The sequence below is a fragment of the Rhododendron vialii genome, chromosome 5a (assembly GCF_030253575.1).
Source record: "Rhododendron vialii isolate Sample 1 chromosome 5a, ASM3025357v1".
Classification (NCBI taxonomy): Eukaryota; Viridiplantae; Streptophyta; class Magnoliopsida; order Ericales; family Ericaceae; genus Rhododendron; species Rhododendron vialii.
The window spans coordinates 8,099,794-8,124,022 of NC_080561.1; the positions used below are offsets into that span (position 1 = coordinate 8,099,794).

The following is a 24,229-nucleotide window of genomic DNA, read 5'->3' on the forward strand; positions in this document are numbered from 1 at the left end:
GAAGATGCCTCCTATATAACTCAGTTGATAGTTTAGAATAACTCAGTTGATAGTTTAAAAAATTTATTAGATCCCTAGGATAATTGATTAGGATTTTTTCAGATTAAGAAAAAAAAAAAGGTCTCAGATACAAAACTTATTAGTTGAATAGGTGCTATCAATTCATTTAGGGCTACTCCATAGGGGGCATTTGCTTCAGCTATATTGGGTCCCCCACTAGTAGAATGTGGAATTGGTGCCTAAAAATCATGCGCGTAAGCTGACTCGTATAGATGAGTTCTAAAATAAAATTCTCACGTGTCTCTTTCTGAATATGTATGTTCATGAGCACTATAAGGCCAAATTAGTACTTGAGGGGGGGAATTAAAAAAACTAGGGAGACACCATTTGGTGAAGAGAAAATGTACACTGGATTGTATCAGACCTATCTCGTGATTAAGAAAAAATGACAAGAGCCGTTTAGTTTGTTTAAAATATGTTTTGTAGGGAACAAAAGAATGAATGAGTTTACTAAGACCTTAATACTGTTCTAATGAGCTGATTTGTTGTGACAACTCTCAAAAAGATATTTTAAACAAATTGAATAGCTCCAATCATTAATGTAAGAGCTCGAGATGAACACAATCCAGTGTACGTACTCCTACCCATAGTCATTTGTCTTGTCTGGATTTGGTGGGCACGGCTGTATGGGAGATATATGCTGGCTTTCATTTATGGGAGAGGATTGTCTTTTGGTTATAAGTTATAACTACTCCATTATACATTTTCAAAAATCGTTAAGAACATCAATTATATTACGAAATACATTTACGATAATGATTTTTACACTCCATTATTTTGTAAACGTACTACGAAACTTTTTATTTAGTGATTAAAATTACACATAAACACAACTCCCGAAACGCAGTAGAAGACAAGTTTCGGAGTGCATAAATAAATAAGTAGAGTACACAAATCTTTTTCCTATATTTATCTGCTATTTAATCTGATTTCAAATTATTTACTTGCAATCGTGAATTTTAAAAGTTTGATATATTTTGAAAAGAAGCTTTTGCACTCGCATTTTCATTTCTTTTTATGCATGCGCACACATTTTAGATGACTTATTAAATTTGCGCTCAGCCCGACACGTTAGCAACTGGAAACTGAAATTACTGAAATTATCAGTCAAGTTTGGAAGAAGTGAAAGTATGAACTTATGGGCTATGAACTTTCCCAATATGGATAGGAATCAAACAATCGACTGGTTTCGGTTCTTTTGATCATTGTTGTTAGTTCTAAAAAGCGGTGCTCCTTTTTGGTTGGCAAATTCCATTAACAAAACACATTTTCTTTTGTATCTATAGGACGGTAGTCCCTCACCACATCCCCACCTAGCTACAAAATAGACAGATAATGCCCAATACACAACATCTAGTGCACAAGAACTGCTACCCGCAAGCGGGATTTCAACTCGCGACCGTGTGCTTGAGAGGACCTCCGGTGGTCCATGTTCAAATGGGAGTTGGAAAGCAAGAGATGGTGATACTAGAAAAAATAGTTGGGGACCCAATCTAGGGCTCCGGACTCGGTTCTTGTTTAGCCTTCGTGTTGCTTCAATTTTCAATGAAAGCCTTTCAGGCATTTTTTCTGATAAGAAGAAGAAGAAGGAAGTGGTCAAAGTAGACTACAGGACAAGAAACACTTTTTCCTCGTAGAGATATGGATGATATCTTGAGAATCTTGCCAAGAGTGTAATGGTATGCAAGAGTAGAGAATGGGGACCCTGTAGTTCACCCCTTGTTAGGATTATATTGCGCAATTTGAACCATCTAAACATGTTTTTAATGATCCGGACCTATTAAAAATATCTAACAGGTAAGATAAATATATATCTTACATATAGAATGTTGTTTAAAATCTGAAGTCTGAACTATTAACTTAGAGATGAATGACTCGAATCACGCACTATTACTTTGTAGTACACCTCTAAACTACAGGTCTCCGATAAAGTCTAGTGGTCCCGCAAGTTGTAGGCATCTTGCATAATGATAAGGAAGGAATAATGCAATTTAGTTTGTACATTTGGAATGCTTCTCACATTGGAGCATGGCTACTTGGATCAAAAAGATAGTGTGAAGTAAACTTAGTGGACAAAACCAATTAGGAGTATGAGATTTATTGAGCATAATAGGTTTTTAAAATCTATAGTCACATGATACCGGATTCGGCTATATATGACGCTCTAGTCCGATTTGGGGGCATTCATGTCTCCATTTTCCCTCAATCGTTGGATTTCTGTTTTTCAAGCTCAACTATTGCCTATTGGTTCAATCATACTCATGGTAAGTGTCACGCCCTCGATTTTCAACATAATAAAGTAATACATTTCAATAAAAGAGAAACCTCGCATATCATATACGTTACCCAAATGAGTTTCCCACCTGTTTAATTTACAAACAAGTCCTTAAGTTTAGATAATTACAACTTTAGTCAAAAGAAAATTCAGTAATAATTAGTTACAAAACCACCTTTAACAAAATGAGATCTTCACAAAGATGACGAAATAACCAGTGAAGTCAGCTTCCAAAAGTCTTTTACTGTCAAGCACACAATGCATGCAATAATTTGCCCGGCATCAGAACCTGAAAAGAAAGATTTGGTTGAGCTACACTAGCCCAGTAGAAAATTCTAAACTCAAGCTATATGTAATTTGAATGAACCATGCACCGAGAATGGATGAGTGCTGACAGATACGCCTATACCACAAATGACTACCAACAAGCTGCGTATTATCGCCTAAGAGTCCTAGACTTCAGATCAATGTCACTATCCGTTTACTTCTTTAACTAGTTACGTTATTAAACTCACGTCATCCCACATTTGTCTATAATCAAATCAAAATATCTTATTATTCTTCGTATGGTAGTACAATCTTTCTCGTGTCCACATTGATCTTCATTAAATCCCTTAATTGCAACACCTTTCTTTTCCTTTAATCCGGTATTTCCCATCAAATAATCACTAGGGTCACCTCGGGTCTAGTTCCCTCGAGCGCAGGGTCACCCCGAGTCTTTTCCCTCAATAACAATAATCAGGTGGGGTCACCTTGGGTCTAGTTCCCTCGAGCGCAGGGTCACCCCAAGTCTTTTCCTCCAATAATATGAATCAGTTGGGTCACCTCGGGTCTAGTTCCCTCGAGCGCAGGGTCACCCCGAGTCTTTTCCCTCAATAACGACCACTTGGGTCACCTTTCACACTTTTCACAATCGACATCATTTCATAATCAATTTCATCATCCCTTTAACGGTTATACCACTGAATTTTAATTAGTCATTATGTGACTCCACAAATATACATGTTCATGCCTCCTCTTTTGTTTACATACCCGCATCTTACATGACGTACTAAGCCCATACATAAATTCCTACAATACTCTGTCCATTAGTTATTCACTTTCATTCCGCTTCCCATTTCACAAACATCCATTCATTCAATTAAATCCAAAGACCATTTAATCAATCGCATGGTATTATAAGACCAACAATCTACCATATCGCATATACTCAAATACACACGTCCTCACCGTACCCCTAAGTACACCCCCGTACCTTCGCATACCACATATCAACCCACGACTAGACTCTACGATGCCCGATTATCTAGTTTCTATACTCGGAGTCTGTAAAAGCATGCACTGTGGGAATCTAAGAATCTTACGAGTTAAGAGAGAAAACGGATTGCAAAACTACTCATCAAATCCCTAGACATGTTCACTCTAGTCCATTGAATGCCACTCTAAGTGAGGAACGAGTAATACTCACCAAAACACTTGGAATGATGCGTAAACAAACTCATAAGAGTCAAAGAAAAGCTTCGACATACGAGTTGAAGGATATAGGGAAGCAGCTGAAAGATACTGCAGCAGCTCAAATAAGCAGGTGAAAGCAGGTGAAACTTCTAGTCTCCTACCGGTAGGCAAGCAAGTCCTACCGGTAGAACTTGAAAACAGAAAGGCTAACATTCCGGTAAAACCTAGACCTACCGGTAGGTGAACAAGTCCTACCGGTAGAAACTCCAATTCACGTAACCTACCGGTAGGCAAGCAAGTCCTACCGGTAGAACTTGGGAACAGAAAGGCCAACGTTCAAATTTGTGCTTGACCTACCGGTAGGTAAGGAATCCCTACCGGTAGAAGTTCGATACGTTGAGCAGCTTTTGAGCTGCTGCTGTACGTTTGAGCTGGTTACGAAGGAATTTCTCAATCGTTCTACCGGTAGGTGAAGAGTTCCTACCGGTAGGGAATCGATTTTCTGGTAAAGTAACAACGTTCTACCGGTAGAAGGGACGGGCCTACCGGTAGGAAACCAGGAAAAACAGACAATTCTGACAGCAACTACGAATTTTCAATCCAAACTCAAACACAACATTACAAGCACGATTTATGCACTAAATCACTCATAAAACATATAAAGAGAGGTAGAATTCCCTACCTCAAGTGATTCGATCGAAACCCAAGCGATTGATCAAGCCCTAGACTCCGAAAACTTCAAAATCAACCGAATCTCCTCCTCCGAGCGAAACCCACGAAATTTCAAGCTCAACAACGTGAATGGATGAAGGTTTGGAGGTTATTTACCATGGGTTTTGAGTCCGGGTTGGAGAGGGAAAAAGAGAGTGTGTGTGTCGAGAGAGAGGGAGAGCCGAGAGAGAGACAGCCGAGAGAAAGAAGAAGAAAAAAAAAAAAAAATGAAAAGGGGAAAGATGTTCCCTGGGAATAATAGAGGTGAGGGAAATAATCCCATGCCCTCACACCACACACTCACACATGCAACTCTCATCTATTTACCTTTATATCCTTCCACAAATACGCCATTCCATATATCCACACCGTTTATCTCGACAAGCCGTACAATTATATAAAAAAAAATATAGGCCTAAAATACGGGTCTTTACACCCTACCCTCCTTAAAGAAATTTCGTCCTCGAAATTAGATAAGGCAAGCCTAATCATGCCAAGCATCACATCAACATACTCCAACTGTAACACTATCCATTATACAACAATTCAATAACCATCGAAGTCTACGTCTAGATTCATATCAAGCAGACCACAACAAACACACGTATATCTTTCGAACTTCGTACCCCCATTTCCACGTAACCATGCACTAACAACATCAGCTTACCTTTCAACAATGGACTACGCGAGTCTAAGGTACGCATCGGTTTCTCATCATAGGACACTTGAACTTCTAATTCAATTTCGGACCTTTCTAACACATGCAATGGATTTATTTCATACCTCCTCAATCTCCGTATACAGAATGCGTCATATATTTTGAAAAAGTTAGGCGGCAACGTCAAACGGTTCACAGTTTCTAAACTTTTCTTTATTATACAAATCCTATACACAATTATCTATCTCACTATAGAGATCTTACCTCCTAAGTATAACCGGATAATCCAATTGACTTCCCGAGACTTCCATCTAGAATGGGCGGTGATCAAGCGCCTCTTCCAAGTGGATTTCACCGGTTGTCGCCTGGGTATCCCAAAACATGCACATAGTGTCCGACACTTAAACTATCTTTCTTACGGTGAACGCTTCCTTTCTGCCCAAAACGAGACAAACCCCAACGCAACTATGCTTTACGAAGTTCATGATTTCCCTTCTTCAAATAACATTGGGTGACGTTGACAGTCAACACAATCCTTTGGTCGGCCCTCCGCAGTTAGCAATCTTTGACGATCTTTACCTTTCTCTTTTCGGTCATTCTCCCTCGAGCTTCCAAATATCGTTGGCGAATCGAATTAATTGTTTTAGCGGGTCCATAACACAAGCCAGTTCTTCTAAAAGTCGCACAAAATTTTCATTCTAGGTTGGGTGATTCTATATCATGAGAAGGATTCGATTTGTCATCTCAAACGAAACGAATAAGCTACAAAACTCAAGTAGTGTCAATCAAGAATTGGAAGAATGGTAACGAGGCATCCGAAATTCAAAGAACACGTGGAATCTTCAGGACGGTTTGGCAACAATTCAAAATACCTTTTTATGACAACCCAAGAAATTTGAAATGACTGATCATAACTTTCTTATTGCTTTTCGAGTCAACAGAGTCAGTGAATAACCTTTAGCAACTGAACGATGTCGATATTAAGGATAAATACAAGAAGTGAAACAAATCTCTAGTAAGTTAACTGATACAAGATCAAAAATTTGTCCAATACCGGGAAGGGTAAGACCTTCCAACAAGTTAAGGCTGAGTGTTACAGAATGAGTCATGTGCCTCCAAAGTCAAGGAACCACGACAGAGTAAAATAACACTTAAAGTAATTTCCACAATTGAATTTGTATTGAACGGTGTCAATGAATAGACATCAATAGGTATGTCACCACAAGATTGACTCCAACCATGGAAATTCGAACCAACCGAATAGGCAAGGGCAAACAAATAGATACAAAGCGGATGTGAGTTCAAATCATATGACTTCTTAGTCATGGGACCAAAATGGATGATGGCCTAAGCAGGCAATAATGGGAACAAGGTCTAAATTTTGATAATGCTAACAAATTTGTATTTCATACGGTACATAGCCAAAGGTTGGGTTCAATAGATTGATGTTGCAAATTAAATACTTATATGGAATAACGGTTACAAGCAAACGACGAAAATGGTAATTGCATCAAGGAAATCCAAACTGACCAATGAAAATTTATCTCAAGCAGGGTAATGTCAAAATAAGACCTTGAATAGGGAACGAGGAACATTTGTCAAATTTGATAGCAACAGTGTCATAAGATACTTCGCTACAAGAATTTAAATATGCCCAAGAAAAGCTAGGAAGGGATCGCATGATAATTGACTCAAATACTAAGAATTATAACAGGTCATCTACACGCTGGACTACACGGAAGAATAAATTACGATACAATTCTAACAATATTCAGCTTGGCCAATGAAAGATGGTAATAAAAGAAACAACTCTTCTAAAATCACATTTGAGATGTCACCACTCATTATGGATACGAACAATCCCTGTCCAAATCAAACCAAATCTCGATATAAGCAATTTAAAGAGGTCAAGGACAACACTTCAATATGGAATGATTAACCTCTAATCTCGGCAAATATGATCTATCGAGATTTCTCAACACGCGTGGACCAAGATTTCTTATTTCTATCCCAAACATGGATAAGAATAGGATTCTCAATGAGTGAAATGCTTCCAAATCAAAAGTATTGTAGAGAACGAGTAGAACAACTAGGAATAAATGATACCTCAAACAAGTGACGCTTCTAAGAGTTAGAGAATAAGGGGGGGGGGTGGTAGTTTAGCGGCGGAACTGCATCTGTTGTTGTTTCGACGTATGTGTTTCCTGCTGCATTGAGCTCGACTCACCATGTACTCCCAATCCCCGAGGACAATTCCTTGCCATGTGGCCACGTTCATCGCAAGTATAACAAGATCCCCCACGCCGTGGACATTGAGAACGAATATGGCCAAACTGACGACATCGATAACACATAGTCTGACACTTGAGAAGAGCTCTTGGAGTCCCGATATAAAGAGGTGGCTTAAAGCCCTGCTGGTCCTGAGTAAAGTGATTTGATACTCTAGGTTTCTTCCTTTTTGAACCCTCAACACTCTCTGAAGATGATCTGGTGCTAACGACTCGATGCCTAGTTTCTCCCACATTCACACCACCTTGCGCACCTTCCAGAATGTCAACACTCTTCGCACACTCAACGATCTCAGGAAACATCGCTTCATCCCTGGTACATTGGCTCGCTTCATTCTCCCCGTTGCACTACAGCCCTGGTGCTCACGATCCCCGGTCTCACCACACCTATCTCCACGTCTCGAAGACATCCTACTATGGAAGCATAACAAATGAAATCATCAACATTAGCCACCTAATTATGTGCTACAACTCTCCAACCTTTCCAACCGAAGTCAACAACTTTGCGCCACTCTATTGTGATATATATATATATGCAATGTCACATCGACATACCGACTCTTCATGCAAGCACACATGTGATTTTGTAAAAAGATGCAGCAATGTTTGAACCCATGAGACTAAAAGTCTCCCCACGGTCTCGAGGTATTCTAAACTTATGCTTTGATACCAAGTTGTCACGCCCTCGATTTTCAACATAATAAAGTAATACATTTCAATAAAAGAGAAACCTCGCATATCATATACGTTACCCAAATGAGTTTCCCACCTGTTTAATTTACAAACAAGTCCTTAAGTTTAGATAATTACAACTTTAGTCAAAAGAAAATTCAGTAATAATTAGTTACAAAACCACCTTTAACAAAATGAGATCTTCACAAAGATGACGAAATAACCAGTGAAGTCAGCTTCCAAAAGTCTTTTACTGTCAAGCACACAATGCATGCAATAATTTGCCCGGCATCAGAACCTGAAAAGAAAGATTTGGTTGAGCTACACTAGCCCAGTAGAAAATTCTAAACTCAAGCTATATGTAATTTGAATGAACCATGCACCGAGAATGGATGAGTGCTGACAGATACGCCTATACCACAAATGACTACCAACAAGCTGCGTATTATCGCCTAAGAGTCCTAGACTTCAGATCAATGTCACTATCCGTTTACTTCTTTAACTAGTTACGTTATTAAACTCACGTCATCCCACATTTGTCTATAATCAAATCAAAATATCTTATTATTCTTCGTATGGTAGTACAATCTTTCTCGTGTCCACATTGATCTTCATTAAATCCCTTAATTGCAACACCTTTCTTTTCCTTTAATCCGGTATTTCCCATCAAATAATCACTAGGGTCACCTCGGGTCTAGTTCCCTCGAGCGCAGGGTCACCCCGAGTCTTTTCCCTCAATAACAATAATCAGGTGGGGTCACCTTGGGTCTAGTTCCCTCGAGCGCAGGGTCACCCCAAGTCTTTTCCTCCAATAATATGAATCAGTTGGGTCACCTCGGGTCTAGTTCCCTCGAGCGCAGGGTCACCCCGAGTCTTTTCCCTCAATAACGACCACTTGGGTCACCTTTCACACTTTTCACAATCGACATCATTTCATAATCAATTTCATCATCCCTTTAACGGTTATACCACTGAATTTTAATTAGTCATTATGTGACTCCACAAATATACATGTTCATGCCTCCTCTTTTGTTTACATACCCGCATCTTACATGACGTACTAAGCCCATACATAAATTCCTACAATACTCTGTCCATTAGTTATTCACTTTCATTCCGCTTCCCATTTCACAAACATCCATTCATTCAATTAAATCCAAAGACCATTTAATCAATCGCATGGTATTATAAGACCAACAATCTACCATATCGCATATACTCAAATACACACGTCCTCACCGTACCCCTAAGTACACCCCCGTACCTTCGCATACCACATATCAACCCACGACTAGACTCTACGATGCCCGATTATCTAGTTTCTATACTCGGAGTCTGTAAAAGCATGCACTGTGGGAATCTAAGAATCTTACGAGTTAAGAGAGAAAACGGATTGCAAAACTACTCATCAAATCCCTAGACATGTTCACTCTAGTCCATTGAATGCCACTCTAAGTGAGGAACGAGTAATACTCACCAAAACACTTGGAATGATGCGTAAACAAACTCATAAGAGTCAAAGAAAAGCTTCGACATACGAGTTGAAGGATATAGGGAAGCAGCTGAAAGATACTGCAGCAGCTCAAATAAGCAGGTGAAAGCAGGTGAAACTTCTAGTCTCCTACCGGTAGGCAAGCAAGTCCTACCGGTAGAACTTGAAAACAGAAAGGCTAACATTCCGGTAAAACCTAGACCTACCAGTAGGTGAACAAGTCCTACCGGTAGAAACTCCAATTCACGTAACCTACCGGTAGGCAAGCAAGTCCTACCGGTAGAACTTGGGAACAGAAAGGCCAACGTTCAAATTTGTGCTTGACCTACCGGTAGGTAAGGAATCCCTACCGGTAGAAGTTCGATACGTTGAGCAGCTTTTGAGCTGCTGCTGTACGTTTGAGCTGGTTACGAAGGAATTTCTCAATCGTTCTACCGGTAGGTGAAGAGTTCCTACCGGTAGGGAATCGATTTTCTGGTAAAGTAACAACGTTCTACCGGTAGAAGGGACGGGCCTACCGGTAGGAAACCAGGAAAAACAGACAATTCTGACAGCAACTACGAATTTTCAATCCAAACTCAAACACAACATTACAAGCACGATTTATGCACTAAATCACTCATAAAACATATAAAGAGAGGTAGAATTCCCTACCTCAAGTGATTCGATCGAAACCCAAGCGATTGATCAAGCCCTAGACTCCGAAAACTTCAAAATCAACCGAATCTCCTCCTCCGAGCGAAACCCACGAAATTTCAAGCTCAACAACGTGAATGGATGAAGGTTTGGAGGTTATTTACCATGGGTTTTGAGTCCGGGTTGGAGAGGGAAAAAGAGAGTGTGTGTGTCGAGAGAGAGGGAGAGCCGAGAGAGAGACAGCCGAGAGAAAGAAGAAGAAAAAAAAAAAAATGAAAAGGGGAAAGATGTTCCCTGGGAATAATAGAGGTGAGGGAAATAATCCCATGCCCTCACACCACACACTCACACATGCAACTCTCATCTATTTACCTTTATATCCTTCCACAAATACGCCATTCCATATATCCACACCGTTTATCTCGACAAGCCGTACAATTATATAAAAAAAAATATAGGCCTAAAATACGGGTCTTTACAGTAAGTGTGGCCATACATGGTGGTAAGTATGGGTATACATTGTGGTAAGCGTGGTCATAATAAATGGTATGTAAAGCCAGTTTGTGTGGAAAGTAAAATTGAATTTTTTTTCGGGAAAATCATAAAACCACCTATTTTTATGAGTAATTTTGATCTAATAGTTGAAATTTATCCATTTTCTAATCTAAAAATTCATATTTATGAAGAGATCCATACCTCAATACCATTGTGGGGCATGGAAGAAAAATTTCATGATACCACTGTAAAAGTCTCCTAGATATGTCTAACTTTCACATGCATGGGTCAAGCTCTGCACCCTCATCCCACAAAATTCCTTTGAAGATATGGGGCCCCAAGGGCTGATATAGAAGTGGGTTTGCAATGATAGAAGGCTTGTAGGATGTCTCTAAGAACAATTTGCTCCAATTGTGATGGGTTTTGGAGGAAAATCTATCCGTCAAGCTATTTGGTATACCATAGTCCATACGAGAGGATTGTTAGTAATTGCAAAGAGAGTCGAGCACATCCTCTACCTCTATGAAGATTCGAATTCAGGATCTTTTCTTTAAAAGACGGGATAACGAATCAACCGCACTATAAACTGTGGTCTTTTAACTATTTGGTATCCTAACTCGTCAATTTTAATAGACAACTTAATTACCGTTCTCAATTTGTGAAAATGAAGTAAAGGACAAGTTATAAACAATTAAAGTGCATGAGGTTACGTAAAACTATGATTGGGTGCTGGTCCGACTAGGATTTTGCTAGGTGGGGCGGGGCGGTTGCCATCCCACCTCCCCCTCCTCCTTCCTCGCCTCCTTCACTCCTCTCCTCAATACCACCTCTATTCCACGTACTCTTTCTTGAAGGATTTCTGCCCTCCTTACTTTTCCTTCGGCCCTCCATCCTTTCACCCATCTTCAGTGGCGTTTCGGGACAGTATACAGGCGGCGTGAACTTAGATCTAGTGACTTGACTTTGCTCCAGAGGCTACAATCTGTTGGAACTTTGGTTTGTATTTGTAAAACATTGTATTTTTCTCTAGTTCCACATTGCCAAGTCGCAAAACTTCTATCCACTTTAAATGACTTTGCACACAAATGGGTTTGTGAATAAAGACCCAAGGAGAGGTCTCGCGCGCTCAGAAAAATGGGCGGCAATTTGAAAAACTGATTCGGAAACTAGTTAACCGGGTGCGCGTCACGGGTTATTCGTGCAGGGATCCGCCAGCGCCCATTATCATAGCAACAGTCTTATTTTTTGTATAAGGCAACTTCAAGCTTAAAAATCATGTGTTTACGCAAATAATTTAACTACCACTATAGATCTTGTTTGATAGATCTCATTGAGATATTTAATACGGTGTAAAAAAATTTGAATTTTTTTTTTCATTTACATTATTTTTGAGTTTGAAAATGTGAAAGGAACTTTTTATTTAGGTTTTGTGGAATGACCCTTCTTATTTTTGAATAAGAAGTGGCAAAATAAGTACTTATTTTTTAGGAAGATTTCCGGAACGGAGCCTCAGTCAATCAAATCTTTTTCAAAATGGAAAATTCTTACTGATTAAAAACGTGTGCTAAATCAATGCGCAGTGTGATTTTGATTTGATTTCGGATGATTAAGAAAACGTGTAAAAAAATGTGTGCTAAATCAAAGGAATTTGATTTGATTTGATTTTTTGTTTCCAAAAATCAAGTACAGCCCGCACCTATAAATTCAGAGTTTCAGAATTGGTTTTTACACAGAAAAAAAGAGCTCTCTCTTCAACCCCAAAAATGTTTTCTGAGTTCGAGTAGTAGGTCGATTGTGTGTTTTGTTTTTGGCTTTCCTCCGTGCAGGGAAGGCGATTGTGTGTTTTGTTTTCGGCTTTCCTCCGTGCAGGGAAGGCCGAGCAGAGGTTTTGAATTCTGGGCTGATTTATCCTGGGGACGGCGAGGCATTCACGACCTGCTTGCACAATCTGGCGGAGCCGCGAAACGTCTTAAAGAAAGCAACCTAATCTGCGACTCAACCCAGATGGCATTCTACAATTTGGTATTTTGTTTTCAATAGCAGAATTTCGAGGTAATCCGTTCTTGTTTTAAAGCAGTTAATCCAACACAATCCTGTGCTATTCAATCCATTCGATGCTGTCTCTACTCTGTTTGGTTTGCTCTAGTTCCTTCCTTCCACCTTCAACCCTCCCGGTAAGTGTAGGTCCCGGGAGTTTGGGGTTGATAGAGCGTCGACCAAATAAAAGAGAAATGAAGCCAGTGAATTTATTTACTGCTTTTCAATTTTTCCGCTGGAGAGTTGGTTCTCCTTGTATAATAAATTCTCCGATATGTTTCTTTCATTTTGTCAATATTATAGGAGTATTTATATGAGATACATAATCTGCAAATAAACAACTCATCAAACGTAGTGCAAATTCTAAAAGAGGGATATTTATGCTTTGTTTGAAATTTGAGGAAATTGAAAAAAAGTGAGAAAGGAAAATGGGGGGAAAATAAGTTGAAAATAAGGCTCCTTTTGTTTCAATGTAAAATATTTTACAATGTAAAATGTTTTTCATATAAAATGTTTTTTCAGAAAACAAATTTTTAACTTTTGTTTTTCGGTGTTTGGTTTACACTAAAAATTTATTTTTAAAAATCGACAAAATAGTGTAGAGAGATGGGGGACTTAAACAATGGAGAAATCTGAGAATATTAGAATTGAACGTGGGTCAAGTCTGATGATCGAGAAAACTAAGCAGTGAGAATTGCAGTAGAAGGCAGCAGGTTCATTTCGGAAAATAACTTATGGAAAATTTAAGGTAAGTCATTTTCATCCAATTAAAGGAAAATGTTTTACATGTAAAATATTTTCCTTATTTTTTACACAATCAAACACTAAAAAATAAATAAAACATTTTACCGAAAAATATTTTACGTACAAACAAATGGAGCTTACAAAGAAAATTGTACTATTCACAATTCTAGATATTTTTATATTCTCTCACTTTCTCTCCAAACCAAACATTGAGGGCATCCAAGTCATTACCACAAGTGGGATTAAGCTAAGGATAAGGTAAGGGTGAGATACGCTAATCCGGGGGTAAGGATCTTGCTTATCCGTATGGAATACGCAAGCCGGGTGCAAATGCTCGAACAAACCCCGGATGTAAGTAATCGAGGATAAGCTTATCCGGCTTATCCAGTGTCTTGTACAGCAAACAAACGGGTCATAGGTTGAGAAGACGGTAGGATAGAAGTCAACCCGGTCGAGTAGTGTAGGAGTAGTAATGGGTTTTGTAGGGGGGGTAAAATTGGCATGGGGATCATGAGAGAGCAGAGAGGCTCTTCGTCTTCGTCGTCGACATCGCCCTGTGCCCATCTCAGAATCGCTTACCACAATTGCTTCAACAGGTCTCTCTCTCTCTCTCTCTCTCTCTCTCTCTCTCTCTCTCTCTCTCTCTCTCTCTCTCTCTCCCTCCCTCCCTCTCTCTCTCTCTCTCTCTCTGTGGTTGTATTTGTATCTGTATCTGTCTGAAAATGTTGTAATGTGAAGAAGACAATAGGGTTTTACCAAAACCCCAAAGAGCATCTCCCGCCCTTATTTTATTTATTGTTATAACCGGATGTCTATGCCTATTTGCGCTCGCCTCGACTAATTCCGCAGCCTAAATTAACAACCGGCAAATCTCCAGCCTTATCCTTTCTTTCACTTAGAGCAAGTCTATCCATTTGTGTCAAAATGGCATTGCGAAAGCTTCTTCTTCTTTTTTTGACTTGGTACAGTATTAAAAAGTAAAAAATGTTAATTGTACTGATTTGGTTCAATTTGAACACAATTTCGAATCCGTACCATTGGATTAAATCCATCATATATATATATTTTATGCAAGTCAAATGGATTGAGTGGGGTGAGAAGTTTGACAATGGGCAAATTCGATGTCAAATTTGACACCAAAGAATAGCATTGCCAAAGTTCGGCACGGGGAGGGTTCCGCTATTCTTGATACCAAATTTTATTTTCGCTAGATTTGGCAAAAGGGCAGACTTTTCTTAAACTTAAAATTCGAATAAAAACACCTCGAAATGAACTTTATTACTTGATTCAAACTTATATCGAAGTTAGTTTTACTCAAATTTTTGAAAGGCTATGTTGTGCCTCTTAAATTTACAATTATGTTATTGATGCATCTTTTATTTAATTTCTTTTTAGATTTGCGTTTGTCTATTAGTTCTTAGTTTCTACCTCACTCTGAGTTAAAAGGGGTAGATGCTCCAGGCTAAGTCATATAATACGTGTGCGGGTGTGGGTGCGGAGCAAGAGTGTGAGCGTGAAAGCATCTTTGAAACACATCCTAAACTATTAAAATCCGCATGAGCGAGGATTGAGAGCGGGAGCGGATGGCATCGTGAAGGATTTTGTGTCTAAGTCTAAGCCTCTAATCCCTGCCCCCTCCCTCCCTCTTTCTCTCTAACAGGTGGTATTCTGAGAAGTTCGTGAAGGGTAATTGGGATAAGCAGGCATGCACTTCAGAGTGGAAGAAATACAGAGATTGTCTCGCAGTAAGCTGTCCTCACCCACCTTCATTTAGTTTTATTTGGAAAATTATGTTTCTTTTAAAAGTTAACAATGGCTAAGAAGAGATAAGTTTCTTATTGCCTTTCCCCTTTGATTTTGTTTTCAGCAACATTTAGAGGATAAGCATCTGAGTCGCTTCTTAGAAGCCGAAGGGGTTGGCAATTTTGCTGATGAAGCCGATTCTAAGAGCCCAGATAGTGTCTCCAAAAAACGTATGTTTTTTGTTTTTGGTTGATAATCGAGTAATTTTATTACCAAAGAGAGAGAATTTACAATGAAGTTCAATACCTGCCTATCAAAATGCAACGCGACTTATACAACTAGTTAAACTAGCACCAAAAACACTCTTACGAAAAAGAGGTATAAACCTATAGTATAAGCAACATCCCAAAGGTAGCACATCATAGAGATAATTCTTAACATTGTATGAATCAACTCTAAGGTGGTTTGTCTTCATGTATAGTTGAGTGTTCGGACAATAGTGGCAAACCTATTGATCTCAATTGAGCTTCCTCCACACAGCGCATCCTTCATTTGATGCAACTTATCCTTAAGTCTCTTCTTTTTTGCCTCCCGGGTTAGAACAACATCCACAAGAAGGGGATCAGTACTAGAGGAGACCTCATCTTATCCAAATGACGTATGTTACATTTGTAAGACACCATAAGCTAATTGTAGATACTTCATTCGAAATGTTGGTTCACTTTTGTAGTTTGATCATCGATGCTATTCATGAGGCATATGTTAAATTTGTGTTATATTGACATCTTGTCAAATTGAAGTATGTGTTGTGTATCGCTTTTCTCATCTTTATCAGGTATGTATTGCATGTCTTACGCCTAGTTAACAATACAGGTTGGGAAAATATTTATACCTAACTAAGTACATAATTTATTGCATATGTATAAAAGGAAGCTTGAAGATACAAAGTTGTGTCTCTTCGAACATGTTCCAACAAATCAAGTATCAGGCACTCTTTGAGTGTTATCAAGTATCAGATTCACTTTGACAAATCTGGTGTTTGTTCATATACGGATATACCCTCACCTGACACTCATAAGTCCAATCAATGTTGCATATGATTTTGAGATGTTCTGGTCGTAAAACTTGCAATCATTTTTGGTGAGTATTTCCTTGGGGCCATCAGTGCTGCTGTGTTCTAGTTCATGGTAATCCGAAAGAAGAATGTTGCGCATACCAACATACGCCTGTATATATGTGCTTATGCGGTCGATTAATTGGTTTATTGGTTATCTCTTCTCTCAGCCTGCAAGACTTCCTAGTAGTAAAAGATTAAAGATGTAGCTCAATCTCAACAGTAGGCGGCAGGAGAGAGCAAAGAGGCCACCATACTGCTAGGCATCTGGAGAAACTGAAGACACAAAAGGAGAAAAGAGAGAATACAGAGCAGGATGGTAAATCGATATAATCGGAAGTTACTTTGTAGTCTAGAGCAAATACTTTGTTGTATCTAACTGACGTGTTAGTTTGTTGTTGGGGATGGATCTCTAGGTGCTTTTCGAGATGGAACAGATTTCCTGTTGCTTCAACTAGAGTCATTGGATGTGTTGAGGATTATTATACCGCGGTTTCTTTGTAATCGTCACAATTTTGTGACTTTCAAAAATTTGTAATCTAAGATGCAGTGGTGGTGATTTCACAACGGTGTCAATGGGTCGTTTTCTTTTGCTTTTTCATAATTTCCATTTTGCTGAAGTGGAAGTGCTGCTGTGAACGAATGAGAATGTGATTTCGAGTACCCTTTATCCATTGCACGAATCAGACTCGAAAGGAAATTGGTTCTTCATTACATATCCAGTTTCGGTTTACATTCACGAACTCAGCAGAAACATAGGCAAACTCTGTTTATGATTTTCCTGAACGAGAGTTTCTCAGAAATTTGATTGGAGTTTTAGATACCGCATTGACGATTAGTTTTTCATTCTCACTCCAGATACGACCATCTGAGCATAGTCAATAGCGCATACTAAATAATTTACAAGTAGTCAATAGCGCATGCTAAATAATTTCCAAGTCAAGTGCCGTAAATTATCCTTAGCCGCCATTAGGCTGTGTTTTGTTTGTTGTTAGAAAGTTAATTTGTCAACAGTTATCAAAATTGGCTTCTTCATGTATTTGAGGACTTGTCTAAACACAACGTTCAACTTGTAGTAGGAATGGAAACGGGACGGATCAGGGGCGGATTTTACTTCCTCTGTCCCCTAATATGAAAATCTTTTACACATCTAAATCTGTCCTGGTCCCTGTTCGGAATCTTTTGATCTGATGTAGAAAGATTGTAATTCTTTTTATGTGATGGAAAAGAATTCACTGAAGAAAGGAAATTGTTCAGAAATGCAACTTCCCAATCTTGCAATAAAAATCCTACACTTCCGAACAAAATACACACGACTTTATTTTCCTTCCATAATTTTGCCTCGTACCCAACTAATCAACATGAGATTGGAATTCATTTCTTCTTGAAAAGGAACAAAGCAACCATCCATTCTTCCCCATCGTTGTACCCAAAGAGTTCTGCAACTGCTATGAAGAATGTTCTCCAATAGACTGTCCACTTAATAGCAGAATCCTTGCCGTAAGTGGCCTCCATTATTGGCTTAATGGAGCTCAAGTTTTTATCCATCCTCTTGAGCCATTCTTCGCTGCAAGACAATGTGTATACTTAGTTCCTTCCTATGAGCTAAGAAAGAACAAACCACCGTCCCCCCCACCACCCACGCCTGGCCCAGACCTTTTTGGAGCCTGAAGCGAACTCCAAAGATGGGGCCATGTATGCAATTTATGAACACACTAAAAAAAGCATATATCAACTTCAAAAATAAAATTGCTAGTATTGATTTGAACATATCATTACAACAATTAAAAAGTATTTTTTTTTTGAAGGGCCCTTCGGAATTCCTTTTTCTTTACAGTAGATTTAAGACTTTGTATGCCCATTTTAATATATTATGCATGCACCAAATTGGGGGGCCAAAGCAAACCCCTCTATCTGTCTACCTCTTATCCCTATGAAATACCAGAAAGGTTCGTAGTGATTATGTTTTGCGAAGATGCCTGTATATACGTGCTTATGGGGTCGATTAATTGATCTATTGGTTCTCTCTTCTCTCAGCCTGAAAAAATTTCAAGTAGCGATTATGTTTAGCGAATATGCCAGGAACAAATACTAGCACTAAGCCTACTACATTAAGATGCCAGGAACAAATACTAGCACGATGCCAGGAACAAATACTAGCACTAAGCCTACTACATTAAGATGCCAGGAACAAATACAAGGACTAAGCCTACTACTCCTTCATAGATTCTAAATTACCTTGTTTTTGCATAATGCTTCCCATTCACAAGCCAATGATTGACAACAGAAACATCATCCTGCACATTGAACCATCATCAACAAGCCAACAGTAAGTCAAACTACAAAGAGCTCTCATTTCCGTCTAATTGTTGATCCAGTATTAACACTTGTTTTTCAGCAACCATCATTTGAACAATTGGCACTCCTGTTTAATTTCAGTGTGTTGGAACCTGAATCCAAGCCTGGCAAAGGGTTCAGCCTTGAATTGCCAAAAAATCAAACTCAAGCAAATTGAATTTTAATCTCAAAAGCATTCCAGTTTAATGCTCATCTTTAGAAAGGCAACAAAACATCCATTAAACTATATGAGATGACTCTCTTTTGATGTCAGAAGCAATTTGTGACTCGTTCAATGGTTGCCAAAGAGGAAGACGTAATATAAGCAGGAGTTAATATGAATATGATGATCAGAAAAACATCAGACATCGCTACTTGGAGAGCCAGAGATAGGAAATAAGTGTGGAACTGTGGATATATCATATATCTCCATGACCTTTTCCCCCCGGATAGTACAGCAAAGTACAGCAGGAAATAGTTTCTTCGTGAGAATACAAAATGAGGAGAAATGACTAGAGGCCAGCAAATAGAATGCCGAACTAACCTGAAAATAAAGAAGTAGATTTGCTGAAGGCATTGTTCCTCCAGTGAAGAAGTACCTAGTAATCCAGTCATCTTCATTGACATCCTGCAAAAGAACAGATGCCCCAAAGATTTGAAATCACCGTGTCTTATTCTGTTAAACCTAGGTAATAGCACTAATTCCCCAACCAATATTTTACGTATTACCATTTACCAGAATGTACGAAGTTGTATTTGATGAACTCAAATGAGGTATACCTCGAAGTGATAAGCAAAGACTTTATGGCAGAAATGATGTACAAAAAGAAGACTATCTGGTTCCATCCACTTGGATATCTTCTTAAGGAGATCCTTGTAGTTCTTCATATGCTGCATTCAAAAGACACGTTAGTTTTTTTGACTCATCAACTTTATCAAAGTTCTTTCTGTTTTTGTTTGCGAACAACCAATTTTATCAAAATTTGATAATTCATTGTCCCCTCCCCCCTCCCCAAACAATATCATAAATAAATATTATGACTTACTCTAGGGCATTGAAAGGGTCGCACATTTGCATACCTCAAACATTTCAATGGAGAATATCCGGTCATAGGTTGCATCCATATCAAATGTGCTAATATCTGCTACGATGACATCCAAATTCTGCAGCTGAAGATCCCTACAAAAACAAAAGTGGAAGGTAGCGGACAAGGAAAAAAAGGGAAAAGTTCTTGCCACGAACAATTCAGTAAGCATCTGGTAGAACTAATATGTATGAGTTTAACTAAGCAATCAAGTGTGTAAGTTTTTGTGAGCAATAGTCGACTCCATCCCATAATTATAGTCCATTATGAAAAGCCGTATCATTTTTATAATAAAACACTTTTGTGCACCATTTTTTAGATTTTTTGCACCAATTTAAATAACTCACTGAAATCTTTAAATTGGTGCAAAAAATTCAACATGGAAGTACTTAATGTTTTCGTTTGATAAATGACACGATTTCTGTAATGGACTTAACACGAAGGGACGAAAGGAGCACCATAGAACAAATGACGCCCTTGGGGAGAACCAAAGAAATTACAGGGAGAAAATGCTTTAGACACAGAAGTCTGGGCACGCCCGATGAGTGTGGGTCCCGTGTGCACTGTGTCGGACCACATGCATCAGATGGTACCAGATATATGTGTCCGGACATGTGTCGGTAGCATTGGTCATTGTAGGGACATACCGAGATTGCTCCTCAATGTATGTTTTCTGCGTTGTTGAGTTGCAAATCCCTGTAACCTTGCAATTTCTGTACTTCTGTGCAACGTACAGACAGAGCGATCCCCACCCACAACCAATATCAAGAACGGAGTGACCGTCTTTCAGCTGTGCCCTCTCACAGTACAACTCTAACATCGCTTTTTCAGCTTCCTCTAAGGTGTTTGATGTACCAGCAAAGTAACAACAGCTGCACTAGCAGAAACGTATAAGATCAGCTCATGACTAAAGAAGAGCTCAACAACTTCTTCTACAAGACAAATTCACAACATTTCTAACCCTTGCTTTCTGTGAAAAAAAAAAATTCCATCTGAAAAATAATTGCTTATAGGTGAGCCAAAACACCAAATGTTAGTTCTATTGAAATGAATTTGTCCATTAATCTTGGATTGTTTGTGTTTTAGCTTCAAGTATTAGCTTTCCAACATTCCTCCTCTTGCATATGCTGTGTGAAAACATTTTCCATTCAACCATGAGTTATAATGAATAGCAACATTGGCAGATTTCTACTGTTTAACAAATCCCTTACGAGCATTTAAAAGTCGAACAAACTCCCATTTTCTCAACTTCAAATGGAAACAAAATACAACAGATTTTGTCTAGGTGGTGATGGATATAACTATAAGGCATGCAAGGTACCAAAGAAGAAGTTAAATTCTGACAGATAGAAATTGTTTGCCTGTATTTGAGATGCTTTCCGAGAACGAGTTTGAAGAAAGAGGTAGGCAACTCATAATGTTGAGTTTTTGCCTTCTCAGTCTTGACGGCTATAGGGCTTTCTGTCAAAGCTGCAAGAGAAAAACAAATATCAAATGCTTAAGTAATATCAAACCATAGTTGATAACAAGGGTAAAATTGCAGCTTGTCATTTTTAGTTTATAGAATTCTTGGTTTTGTTTGAAAAAATGGGACCTACAGTTCGTAGAGTTTCTTGAACGCGTTATTCTTAAGAATCTCATTAATCTGAAAAACTTCAACAATCTGATTTGTCATATATTTTCCGAAATTTTCTTTCAAAGCATTCTATTCTACATATGGTCAACTTGCATTGACTTATAGATTCATAATCAGCCATATGTTGGGTACACTTTCCTGTTTTTGAGGAGAAATACAGGTGAAGACCAAGAGTTTGGCTGGTGGCTGAAGCATTCCTTTTACCAAGGTTTCCGCCATCTATTCGATTCTTATTGCTCCGATGCTCCCTTATCATATTCCGATATTCCAATTTGAAAAATGAAAAACTGAGGAAAACGCGTGAACTAAGCAATGTCCCTGGACTCTTTAAAAGGAACTAAGCATTCCTTTTACCAAGGGTTCAGCCATCCAAACGAAGTATGAACATGCTACTACTCGGTTCAGTCAGAATTCAAGCTGATCATGATGAGCTCATAGTCGGCTTGATTAAAGCTCGTTTAGATGGGCTCGTTTGATTAACAAGTCAAATTCAAACATTTCTTTTAAGCCAAGCCTGAATAATCCACAGGACCACAGCTTGGTTCATTGCACTCGTTTATCAAATTTGAACATTTCTTTTAAGCCAAGCCTGAACATTTCTTGTAATGCACCAATAGCAAACGTATCAGTGGCGACGCCACATGCAAAGCTGTGGATGCAAGTGAACCCACTAGATTTCCAAAATTTTGTACTAGATATAGGATATTTTGACTATTTAGATCCGTAGTTCTATCTCTGAACCCACTAACCCCGTTCTCTTGAACTTAACTTAAACTTAACTGAAATCTAAGAATTGTCTTTATTTGAATTTTTTTCGCATTTGTTAGTTTTGCGCCAAACTTTTGTAGATTATTGATTCGTCTCGACGAGAGGAATCGGAAAAGTAAATTTTTATTACTTTGACCCAAATATTTTGAGAAATAATCATTTTTTAGCGCAAAATTAATAAATACAAACAAAATTCAAATAAAAACAAAATGGGAAAATGACGGCCCAGAATGTGTTTTGATAATTAATACCCGCCAAGGACATGTTGAGAACATTTGTTAATACTGAAAATGTCCTTGGAGAGTATTAATTATCAAATACGTCATTGGCCGTCATTTTCCCTAACAAAATTCTCATATTCCAGTTGAGTTTAAGTTAAGTCCAAGTGATGTGCCACTTGGATGTTGTCATAGTTTTACCTTGAAAATACTGTCGGAGCAGTACAATTGTGGGAGAAAATAATTAAGTGGAGCTGTCCCTGTCTCTTTACAAAGTCTAAAGTTTTTGCTCTACGTGAGTGACACCTAACTCATTCTAGCACATGAGAAACACAGACTTGAGACTGTGATACTGCACTACCGAATCTTCCCCTACGGCCCTACATGCCATTTTCTATCAACACCACGTGAGATTATTCCATGCCCCCGGGTATGGCCATGTGGTGCCCCAGAACTTTCTGCACCATATTTCAGTGGCCCACATATATTTGTGTGGTACAAAGAGCACTGGGGAGCCACGTGGCTATGCCCTTAGGGCATAGTATAATTTTTCTAACACCACCTTTTTAGTACCTGGACCTACTGTATTGTGGTCTACTAGCAACGTAGGCTCCACTTCATCAATCCATGCTACTAGTTCAATTTTTGACTTCTCTCGAACTTGTTCGGTTTGGATTTTGAGAGAGATTTTAAAGCGTAATGAGTGAAGAGAGATAAATTAAGAAAATTTATTGGGAACCGTGCACAGGAGTTTTGAGTACTCCAAACGAACAAACAAATGAGAGAAAAGAGAAATAAAGTAATGATTGAAAATAGAGATAATGATTGAAGAGAGATAGAGAAAAAAATAAGAGTAGTAATTAGGGAGAAATAAGATAATGATTAGAATCCAAAATCCAAAACCTTTAAATGAACGGGTCATAACGATTTCGCAAAGGCCCAAGTTTTCCCTACGCAACACCCATAATTGATTTGACAATTACTCCAATATTGCTCTAAGCAGGAGTATTGTGCATTGGGTTCGAGCTTTTTCTAAATTCAACAACTACACTAATGTACAAATCAAGCAATCTTCGTACTCACGAATTTTTGGTGTTTCGGAGGCTTTGGAAGACGCTTCCGCGCTTGCGCCTCCGCACCCGACTTAGATTCCGACTTTTCAATTGGGTAAAAGAGATGACAAATACGCCAATCGAAGCAAGCACATAAAGGCATATACATTTAGAGAGAGAGAGAGAGAGAGAGAGAGAGAGAGTACAGTGAGCAAAATGGAGGAGGTCAGAGAGTTGAAGCTCGGATGAAGATTTGTAACCAGAACGGAGACGAGTGGATAGTAGCATGCGAGTGAGCCTCCTTATCACTGCGTCCGGAAGTAGGTTACGCTCCAGCGAAGCTAGCATTACGCGTACTGTTGCATCATATGGTACCTGAATTAAGCCCTCCATATCTCTCTCTCTCTCTCTCTCTCTCTCTCTCTCAAATGAATGGCTCCTCTTGTACCAGCGAGTCCATTCCTGCCAAATCAATTGTTGGTTATATAACTTATACTTCGTAAGTTATATTCAAAAGAAATTACTACTAGTGGGATCCCAGTGCAACCTAATCCCATTGCTCCTACAATCCCATCTCTTATCCGGGTCCCATGTGATCTATTCAATTCCTTCCGAAAATAATCTGTCAACCAAACGTGTCTTTTGAACTTAGAAAATTTCTTCCCAGAAAAGGAGGTCCCTATTGGTGAAATTTTTCGGTGCCGGATGGGTACCATGTAATGTCCGCTCAGCTCATCTGAGTTGTTCATTTCG

The 24,229-nt window shown here is 38.8% G+C and overlaps 2 protein-coding genes across 2 annotated transcripts; one reads left to right on the plus strand and one right to left on the minus strand.

The window, feature by feature from the left end:
- Window positions 1-13,818: 13,818 nt before the first annotated feature.
- LOC131325155 (uncharacterized protein At4g33100) lies at window positions 13,819-16,944 on the plus strand. Its single transcript, XM_058357244.1, has 5 exons — window positions 13,819-14,119; window positions 15,184-15,268; window positions 15,391-15,496; window positions 16,604-16,699; window positions 16,797-16,944. The coding sequence occupies exons 1-5, from the start codon at window positions 14,025-14,027 to the stop codon at window positions 16,916-16,918; spliced, it is 504 nt and encodes a 167-aa protein (XP_058213227.1). The 5' UTR covers window positions 13,819-14,024; the 3' UTR covers window positions 16,919-16,944.
- Window positions 16,945-17,616: 672 nt separating this feature from the next.
- Window positions 17,617-23,950, minus strand: LOC131325156 ((S)-coclaurine N-methyltransferase-like). Its single transcript, XM_058357245.1, has 8 exons — window positions 23,683-23,950; window positions 21,164-21,272; window positions 20,450-20,674; window positions 19,798-19,897; window positions 19,498-19,608; window positions 19,262-19,345; window positions 18,619-18,677; window positions 17,617-17,947 (listed from the first exon to the last, which is right to left on the minus strand). The coding sequence occupies exons 1-8, from the start codon at window positions 23,867-23,869 to the stop codon at window positions 17,755-17,757; spliced, it is 1,068 nt and encodes a 355-aa protein (XP_058213228.1). The 5' UTR covers window positions 23,870-23,950; the 3' UTR covers window positions 17,617-17,754.
- Window positions 23,951-24,229: the final 279 nt, after the last annotated feature.